This window comes from Alexandromys fortis, unplaced genomic scaffold (genome assembly GCF_014885135.2).
Source record: "Alexandromys fortis isolate MF-2015 unplaced genomic scaffold, M_Fortis_MF-2015_v1.1 scaffold_420, whole genome shotgun sequence".
Classification (NCBI taxonomy): domain Eukaryota; kingdom Metazoa; phylum Chordata; class Mammalia; order Rodentia; family Cricetidae; genus Alexandromys; species Alexandromys fortis.
The window spans coordinates 273,253-283,381 of NW_026068289.1; the positions used below are offsets into that span (position 1 = coordinate 273,253).

At 48.8% G+C, this 10,129-nt stretch overlaps 1 protein-coding gene across 1 annotated transcript in view; it reads right to left on the reverse strand.

Moving 5' to 3' along the window:
- Positions 1-5,975: 5,975 nt before the first annotated feature.
- Positions 5,976-10,129, reverse strand: part of LOC126494858 (HLA class II histocompatibility antigen, DR beta 5 chain-like) — a 12,316-nt gene continuing 8,162 nt past the window's right edge. Inside the window, exons 3-6 of the mRNA XM_050132305.1 lie at positions 7,616-7,897; positions 6,948-7,057; positions 6,545-6,568; positions 5,976-6,237 (exon numbers count right to left, since the gene is read on the reverse strand). Coding sequence (XP_049988262.1) covers positions 6,229-6,237; positions 6,545-6,568; positions 6,948-7,057; positions 7,616-7,897 — 425 coding nt within the window. The 3' untranslated portion in view covers positions 5,976-6,228. The remainder of the gene's footprint in view (positions 6,238-6,544; positions 6,569-6,947; positions 7,058-7,615; positions 7,898-10,129) is intronic.

A 10,129-nucleotide genomic window follows, 5' to 3' on the forward strand; every position in this document is an offset into this window, starting at 1 on the left:
GTCAATCAAAATCCAGTTCCGAAGCCATGGTGACATCAGTGCCATGAGCATCTGGGGAATCCGAATGGGTGAGGAATGTTGAGGTATTTCTCATGTTGGAGGTGGAAAGAGAAATTTGTCATGTTGCCTAAGCTGTTAATAGGGGAAATAGGAGCTGGAGAAATGGCTTGGAGGTCGAGGGCACGAGCCCCTGCAGAGGACCTGAGATAATTCCCAGCCCCCAGACCCAGGAGGCTCACAACTGCCTGTGACTTCAACTCCAGAGATTCAGTGCCCTTTCCTGACCTCCACATCAACTGTGCTCTCATGTGCATTCACACACACACACACACACACACACACACACACACACAAAATTAATAGAGAAAATGCATGCTTTCACTTCAGCAGAGGAGAGGACGGCTTGTTTTCTTCCTCTCCAATCAGAGCTATGGACGACAAGGATAAGAAACACCTGGAAGGGACAGTGCCTCGGCTCAGGTGGGCTCTGCTGCTGTCGACTAGACCAGAAACCCTTGACCATTCCTTGGACACTGGGTCCAAAGACTTTGGATAAAATATCTTAGCTGCACACTGTCTTGGGGACCAGTCTGGGGATCAGTGTGCAGACCGTCCCAGGGACCAGAGTGTAAACCATCCTGAGGACCAGCCTGGGGACCAGTGTGCTGACCAGACAGTCGTAGGGATCCAGCCTGAAGACCAGTGTGCAAACCGTCCTGGGGACCAGCATGCAGACCAGCCTGGGGACCACCCTGAGGCCCAGCGTGCACACCGTCCTGGGGACCACCCTGAGGCCCAGCGTGCACACCGTCCTGGGGACCACCCTGAGGCCCAGCGTGCACAACGTCCTGGGGAGGGTGGGAACATGCTATAATGAGAGTGAAAGTGGGCAACGTTCACACGAACTCCGTGCCACTCCTCACAGCTGCGGCACACCCGTGTGTGCTCGGGAGTGCCTGAGGGAGGCCGTGGAATGGCACCTCTCTGTTGGAGAAGACGATAGCTGTGCCGTGAACCCCTCTAGCCCACACAATGGAAGGTGTTTTTAGAGTAATTAATTCAAGGGTCAATATTTGAAGAGAAGAGGAATGGAAATTTTAGGTCAAACAAAACGTGCAAAGTGCATCTGGGAATTCGAAGGAATGCTTTCCTCTGGTAGAAAAGCCAAATATTAGGTCTGCTAACACACATCTATGTTCTTTTCAGAGTTGGAGGAAAGAACGTTTCCGCGCCGGTGAGTCACCCTCTGTCCATCTCAGAACGTGTCTGCTCCCCGTGTTTGGGCTCAGCCTTGGTACAGTGGGTAAAGGAGGGCTGGGACAGATGCATGTCCGAGTGTCCCCTCCCCTTCCAGCCCCAGCCATCTTGGTCTGCAGAGGACTCCTGCGTGCTCCATCTGGCTGAGTGTCTCAGAGATCAGAGCGATGGTTTCTTCACAGTGACTGTAACTCGGGGGCCCAGACACACCCTAAACTCATCTTATCTAAAGAGGGACACGTGACCATGGGGAACCTCAGATCTAACCTCAGACTGGCTGAAATTCTACTCCCGGCCCTGAGAGCTGGGTCAGCAGGCCTTTACCTCAGGGTAGTGGTACTGGGAGGTGGTGGTCAGGAGCTGCGAAGCCTCGGTCCTGGGAGTGTGTGCATGTGACCAGGAATGGGAAGACTAGCGTAAAACTGCAGGATGGCTTCTCGGCCACCAAGCTCTCTGAGGGCACGTACTGGGCAGACACCTCTCCAGAGAGTCTGTTCACGGTAACTGAGTGAGTCTGCCAGAGTGTGTCTTCTTGAAGCACAAGGATGGGCGTGTCTCATTCAGCATGACGGACAAAACTCAGATTCACAGCTTTGCCCAGGCTCCTTTGATGGGTCTCTGAGACCTGATTTATCAGGCTGGCTATGGTCTTTGTCTGTCCAGCTCCTCACCCAGCACAGCTCAGAGACACCCTTCACAGTGTTCCCACATCTGTGGTGGGCTATTTGGTCACACTGTAAAGCTCAAAGACTGTATTAATAAAATTAACTTTGGATCAATGGGCGGAGTCAGTGACCAGTTGACAGGAATTAACCATAGAGAGGACCGAGAAGCCAGGAATGTGGACGGAGAGATACACAGGAAAGAGTAGGGAGGGGCTTGAAGATTCACAGTCTTTCTGGTTTGGGATGAGTGCAGAGATGCTTCTCTTTGCAGCCAAACAACAGGATCAGCTGCTTGCTGCTCAGCCTCTCTGATCCAGCCTGGCTTTCACCCCAACATCTGACTCAGTTAAAACCTACATTTGGTGGCTGTGGCTGACCAGGGCCAGCGGCACTAGAAATCCCACGAGGCTGTGGTCTGAGCAGTTGGGTGCTAACAGCAGGGTCTGGGGTGGGGGTTGGAGATGGGAGTTAAAATATCAGTAGATTCAGGTGCAGCCTCTAAACTGAAAGAAAAACAACATGGGGGATCGTGTGCCCTGCAGGCCAGGGACGCCTGAAGCCGCTGCTCTGGAGAAAGTATTCCTACCTAAACAAATCACCTCCTCTATCTCATCCTATCATTTTTCTTCTGATCTCATCTCCTTCATACAGTTTTTACCCCAAAATATAATGAGCTTTAAAAAAAAAAGAGGGGGGCTTCTCATGGTAATTACACATTTGTAACACACAGACAAATTACATATGTGTAATACATACACACAATCTAATCACACATAACACAATTGTTACCATAAAATGATACAAGGAGCTAAATATCCTGAAACAGTGCCAGATGTTTAAATATTGGACAATATAGTAAGAAGGATTCATTTTGGATGTTTTTATCTGTGGGCTTCATGTGACCTTTATAAAATAATCTGCATGAAATAAAGAGAAATTAGATCCAGAATAAATGTGGAGGCCAGAAGGGAACCTCAGTGTCCTCCTGAGGAACACCGTTCAGCCAGTTTAAGAAAGGGTCTCTCACTGCCCTAATCTCACTGACTCAGCCTGACAGAGAGCCCAGGGTGCTCCAGAGATAGGTCTCGACCTCCCCAGCACTGGGGTTTAACCTGTGCCACACCCAGCATCAGAACAAGAGTTCTGGGACCCGACTTTGTCACCGTGTTTGTGAGGCAACGGTTCCATCGACTGAGCCAGATCCAAGCTACTCAATATGTCCTTTTAGAAAGAGTCGGAACTATTTGGGATGTATAGAATTATTCTAACAGACAAGGAAATGTAAAACATAAGCTTAATTTATTCCCTACACATTATCTGCTTTAGGCATAAACCGTGTCTTACTGCGAGTCGTTCCTTTCCTTCCTATTCCCTCGCCAACTCTATGAAACAGGTGATTTCCATTCCTGGTTTACGTGAGGAAACAGTGAGCAGATATCTTAGCGTTACTGTTACGCTGGTGGAACACCATGACCACAGCAACATGAAGAATAAGGGTTTCTTTCACTCACCCTTCACTGTTACAGTGTCTCAGGGTTCGCAGTGCTGTGAGGAGACACCGTGACCACAGCAACTCCTATCAAGGACATTTAACTGGGGTGGCTTACATTTTCAAAGGCTCAGTTCATTATCATCATGGTGGGGAAACTTGGTGGCCTGCAGGCAGACACGGTGTTGGAGATGCAGGTCTGAGAGTCCTACATCTTGACCCACAGGCAATAAGAAGTGAACTGAGTACTGGGTGTGTCTTGAGTATACAGGAGACCTCAAAGCCTGCCTCCATAGTGACTTGGTTACTCCAACAAGGCCACACCTCCTAATAACACCATTCCCTGTGAGCTTATGGGAGCCAATTACCACATTCCACTCCCTGGCCCCATAAGTACGTAACAATATCATAATGCGAAATGCATTTAGCCCAACTTCAAAAGTCCCCATAGCCTATCACAGTCTCAACACTGTTTTAAAGTTCAAAGTCTCTTCTGAGAGTCATGCAATTCTCCTAACTGTAATCCCCTGTAAAATCAAGATAAAATGAAGATCACATACTTTCAACATTTAATAATACAAGATATCCATCATTGTTCCAAAACGTGGGGGAAGAGAGCATAGTAAGGAAATACTGGACCAAAGCAAGACTGAAGACCATCTGGGCAAACTCCAAACCCTGTGTCTCCGTGTCTGATGTCAAAACGCTCTTCAGATCTCCAACTCCTTTCAGCTTTGTTGACTACAGCACACTTCTTTCTCTTGGGTTGGTTCCACTCCCTTTCCTCTGCAGTACCCCATGGCTTTGACATCTCCAATGTCTTGGGGTCTCCGAGGCAATCCAGGTTTCTCCTTCACAGTTTTATGCAATGAAGTCTCTAAGCTTCCATGCAGAGAAAACCCTGACACATGCCTAGCCTCTGCTGCTTTTCCTAGTAATGGAGAAATAGTCCATAGCCCCTTTCTTCTTTCCTTAACTCTAAAGCCAGAACCACACGGCTGAAGTTGCCAGGTTCTGATGCTTACTGGAGCTGGAACATGGCCCCCTCCTTCACCAGCGTTCGTTTTTGATGGTTTCCTTCACTGCCTAAACTTTTCATTTTCTTCACTGCCTAAACTTGGTACTTTTCATTGTAAATCTTCATTAGAACTAACACCAATAACCACATGACAGAGTCTATACTATAGGCTGTTTTGAGATTTCCTCTGCCAAGGGAATTAATGCAAAACTCTTCACTTAAGCCTTAGTCAGACTTTTTTGGCCAAGAGCAAAAAGCAGCCACATTCTTCAAAATATCACAACACTCTCTAGGTCACATATTAATATTCTCCTCTGAAACCTCTTGGGCCAGGCCCCACAGTTCGTCAAATCACACTCAGCACCGCTGTCTTCCATGCTCCTGCTAGTGTGACCCATAAGTAGCACTCAAAGCATCCAACTGCTTTTCTAACCCACAGCCCCAAGTCCATACTCCTTCAAACCAAAGCTGGCCAGGCCCATCACAGCAATCCCCCGCTCCTGGTACCAACTTCTGTCTTAGTTAGGGCTTCTATTGCTGTGAGGAGACACCATTACTACGGCAACTCGTGTAAGGGAAACATTTAATGGGGGCGGCCTACATTTTCAGAGGTTTAGTCCATTATCACCATGGTGGGGCATAACGGCGCACAGACAGACATGGTGCTAGAGAAGGAGCTGACGGTACTAAATCTTGACCTACAGCAGCAAGAAGTAAACTGAGTCACTGGGTGTGGCTTAGGCATAGATAAGATTTCAAAGCCTGCCTCCACATTAATGTACTTTCTCCAACAAGGCCACACCCACTCCAACAAAGCCACATCTCCTAATAGTGCCACTCCCTGTGAGCTTGTGGGGGCCAATTACATTCAAACCACCACACAGTCCATTCATGAAGTCAGGACAGGAACTCATGTAGGGCAGGGACCTGGCAGAGGAGCTGTTGCATGAACAGGAAGCCATGGAGCAGAGCTGCTTACTGGCTTGCTCCCTCATGGCTTTCTCCACCTCCTTTCTTACAGACCCAGGACCACCAGCCCAGGAACAGCACCTCCCACCCTCAACCATCAACCGCTAATTAAGGAAATGTCCTGCAGGCTTGCCTATTGCTCAGTCTTACGTAAGCATTTTCTCAGTAGAGGTTCCGTCCTCTCTGATGATTTAGATTATGTCAAGTCAACATGAAACTATCCAAGACAGCCGGTATTGCGGCAGTAATTGGCTGCCTAGACCCAAAACAGTCACACAGAAACTGTATTAGCTACAATACTGTTTGGCCAATAGTTTAAGCATATTTCTAGCTAGCTTACATCTTGAATTAACGGATTGCTATTAATCGTCATGGCCTACCAGCAAGGTTTCAGCAGTATCCGGCGGGCATCTTTCTCCTTCAGCAGCTACATGGCGGTCTCCCTGACTCCGCCTTTCTTTCTCCTCTATCTCTGCTTAGAATTCCCACCTTGCCCTATTCTGCATTGCCATAGGCCAAAAGCAGCTTCTTTATTAACCAATGACAATAAAACATATTAACAGCATACAAAGGGGAATCCCACATCATAGATGGGCTCAGATGCACCAGGTGAGGGGCAGGTGGAAATGGGCTTACTTCTGTCCCAGAGGATGCCAGGCTGAGGCCAGGGGCTGGACAGGGAGCATACGTCTATAGAGTCCAGAGCCAGGAGAAGGCAGGCAGGTCCTGGGGAAGCACTGTCAGTGGGGGAACTTGAGCCCAGAAGGAAAAGATTTAATGATATGAAGACAAAAGAGCTCCTTCCTTCAGCCTTGTCACCTAGGCTCAGCTCAGGAGTCCTGCAGAGCACAGGGGACAGTGGAGTTTCCAGACCGAACTCTGCAGTGTCTTCTCTCCCCGCTCAGGCTTCCCTGACAGTGTGGTGGTGAGCAGAGAGAACGTCTCAAGTTCCAAGTCTGCGCTGCTTCACAGCACAGTCCTGAACAGAGAACAAGCCTGTGCAGAAACAAGGCTCTCAGAGCAAACTCCCTGGTCAGGCCCTAGGGTCTCTATCTTCCCCTGTGTGTCTGCCTGGTGTCCCTCACACCCCACCCCACACTGTAGGGAAGGCAGATCTGTCTCTGAGGGAAGACTGAAGGTTGTTACCTGTCGGCTGGAGTCCAGACTGTCCTAGAGAAGAGAGTAAAACAGACACTAAGTGCATGGAGGCAGACCTGTCCCCAGACACCTGTTCCCATAGGTTGAGCTGCCATCACAGGGCAGGGCCGAGGGGAGTGTGGACAGAGAGAAGGGGCTCAGGAAGCCTCAGGCACACCAGACCAGTGGCTCTTCCTTCACTCTTCCTCTGTTCCCAGTTCTCAAGTTAGAACCAACTTAACTTTCCCATCTCCATCTTTCATCAACCCTTAGGGTTCAATCTAGTAACTTCAGACTGTTGGGTTCAGGGTCCATTGACACCTGAGACCACAGCACCAATGACATTCTAAGAACAAAGTCATGTCTCTTCTCTGAAATGCTATGGAGTCTTGGCCACCACCAGGCTCCTTACCTTCTGGTTCCTGAAGTAGATGAACAGCCCCAGCCCGAGGAAGAACAGACCCAGCACGAAGAACCCGACTCCACTCAGCATCTTGTTCTGTGCAGATGAGGACTGAGCCCCTGAGAAGGGAAGTCAGGTTTAGAGGTTTTTATCCCAAATCTTGCATCCACTTGGGACCTTGAGATTCAGAGCTTTGAGACCGAGAAAGAAGCCTGTTCTAGGGGATCTAGACTTGAACACTCCTGGTGATGTTTGGAAGCAGTCAAACAGCAAGAGGTTCCCAGCATGAAGAGATTTAATATGACCACCCTGAGCTGAGCTGACAGGAAGCCTCTGAGCTCTGAGGATGCACAGTCCTGAGGGTGACAGAGCTAAGCAAAGGCAGAGCTGAGACTGGACGTCCCTGAGGTCAGCCATGACCCTGCGCTGCTCCTTGTCCATCATCTCCATGAGCAGCAGCAGAAACACAACCCAGCCAGAGGCAGAGGCTGCAGCCAGGGGAGGACAGTGCAGAACCAGTGGAAATAGTGTGTGGACAGAGAGAGTTGACAAACAGTAAGCCAGGCTCCCTTCCATGTGGGTGAGGATTAAGCAAGGTCAGGAAAACTGACAGGCAGGGGTAAGCCACGTCCCCCCAGGTGGGCGGGGATTCTCAGGGTCAGGAGCTTCCCACTCACTCCACTCCACTGTGACAGGGCTGGTCAGGCTGGGATGCTCCACGTGGCAGGTGTAAACCTCTCCACTCTGAGGAACCGTCTCCAGCATCACCAGGGTCTGGAAGGTCCAGTCTCCATTCCGGATCAGGCCTGTGGACGCGACCCCAGCCTTCTCCTCCTGGCCATTCCGGAACCATCTGACTTCAATCTGGCCAGGGTAGAAGCCTCTCACAGAGCAGACCAGGAGGTTGTGGTGCTCCAGAGGCTGCATCTTTGCCGGGTACACAGTTACCACAGGCTCAGCTAGAGGAGAAGGGGAGGTGAGAATAAGTCAGGGCAGAGCTGTCCTCCCTGGTTGGGGACCTGTCTGCCTCCATCAACCCAGGCTGAAGTCCAGACAGGCCTCCAAACCTTCCCATGACATTAATCCTGATCACAGGGCCATTAGATCTGAGGAACCCTAAGGTTTCATTTTATACCTCAGACAACTTTTCATTATTGAGTTAAAATATTTCCAATTTCTACAATACATTGTGTTAATAACAGGGAAGAAAAATATTTCTCCTCCGTTGTATGGTTCCTGTAGACTGAAGGCCATAGCTAACAGGCCAGGAAAAAAAAATTTCTGCACTGCCATCCTGGTCTGGAAAGCAGTCCTCAGAACAGCAGAATATTAACACACTTCCACTTTATACTCCAGTTTCTCCAGAGATCAGGCCCCAGAGCGGCAGGCCCCTACTGGAGAAGCAAGCCCAGCCCTTCTCCCTTGCAGCTCCATGGCACTGTTTATGGTTCTGTCTAGACCACCCACTGCAGGAGTCATGGAAGCTAAGCCAGGCTGTATCACACACTGTGGAACTGCACACCTGTGCTGGCTAGCCCACATCAACTCAACAAGCGGTATCTGAGGGGAGGGGGCCTCGGTTGAGAAAATGCCTCCACAAGATAGGGCTGTAGGGCATTTTCTTAATTAGTGATCAATGGGGTGTGGGAACGCAGCCCACTGTGGGTGGTACCACCTCTGGGCTGCTGGTCCTGGGTTCTGTAAGAAAGCAGGCTGAGCAAGCCATGAGGAGCAAGCCCCTCCCTGGCCTCTGCATCAGCTCCTGCCTCCAGGCTCCTGCCCTGTGTGAGATCCTGTCCTGCCCTCTTCCATGAAGAACATGGATGGTGTATAAGCCATCACAGCCATAGTCACCCAGACTAGGAAACTGCTTCTACCTGGAAATCTCTAAAAGTCAGATATTCCCTTTAGGGGCATGGAGGCTTCTCCTTCAGGTTCCCATCACACATGGCCACTGTTTTTCCTGACATCCGCGGTCACAGGTGCTCCCCTAATGATGCTCTTCTGAGGGTAATTCTGCCTTGGCTCCCTCTTGAGCCGGCGGACAGTTCACAACCCTCCCACTGTCGACTCGGTGTAGCTCAGTGGCTGGTGCTACTACACTCGACCTCTAAATTCCCGCAGATCCTAACAATTGCCACGGCATCAACAAATGATCCCAAAGAGTCTCTTATGTCTGAACTTTCTCTGCTCTCACTTCCAAAAGTCTAACCCTAAGACTGTTCTACTTTCCACTCCTGAAAATCTTTTATCGTCATGACTAACTTCTGCTCAAAACAAAAGAAAAATCTCTAAAACCTATTGTGCAAACTTTAGGATTTATGAGTTTTGGGGTGTGGTTAAAATTCTGCAAAATATGGAACAAAAGGCTTAAAACTTGTAACAAAGCGTTGATGCTTTTAAAAATATATACATGTGCAATCATAATTCACTATGTGTAACTGGGATTCAACTCTTGTTTAGGAAGGTGGATGTTTTTAAATAGCAGCCCTGAGAGTCGCCTCCATATTGGCTGATGGCCTCATCAGGATGGAAACAACCTTGTGGCTGGCGGCAAACTGTTCTAAGGCTAAAAAAGAGTCCATGCCATGGACCTCACCACCATCTTGATTAAGATGACCAGGTGGTATAAACCAACTAAGGCGGCATTCATAAAACTTCTTAGTCTACTGAACGAATCCTCTGCTTATCGTATCTCCCTTTTACACCAAGGAGGCAACAATGGGGCTCTAAAATATTTTGGATTATAGTGGATTTTTTTTTTTAAGACAGGGTTTCTCTGTAGCTTTGGAGCCTGTCCCGGAACTAACTAGCTCTTGTAGACCAGGCTGGCCTCGAACTCACAGAGATCTGCCTGCCTCTGCCTCCTGAGTGCTGGGATTAAAGGCGTGTGCCACCACCACCTGGCTGGAGTGTATTCTTATATAATGATAAATTCTTAAGATTATACAAGTCTATTCAGGTTAACAGAGACTGTCTTGGAAACGCATGTCTAACCATTATGTCTTTGCTAATTGTGTTCAACACCAGGCTTCTGAAAATTTTTTTTAAAGAAACAAAATATGTTTGATAAGATTTATAAATTCCTAAGGTCTCTTCAGGTTAGCAGAAACTGACTTGGAGATATATGTCTGGCCTGTTTGCCTTTGCTAATTTTGTCAACCTTTAGCTGTTTGGATAAACTGAGACAT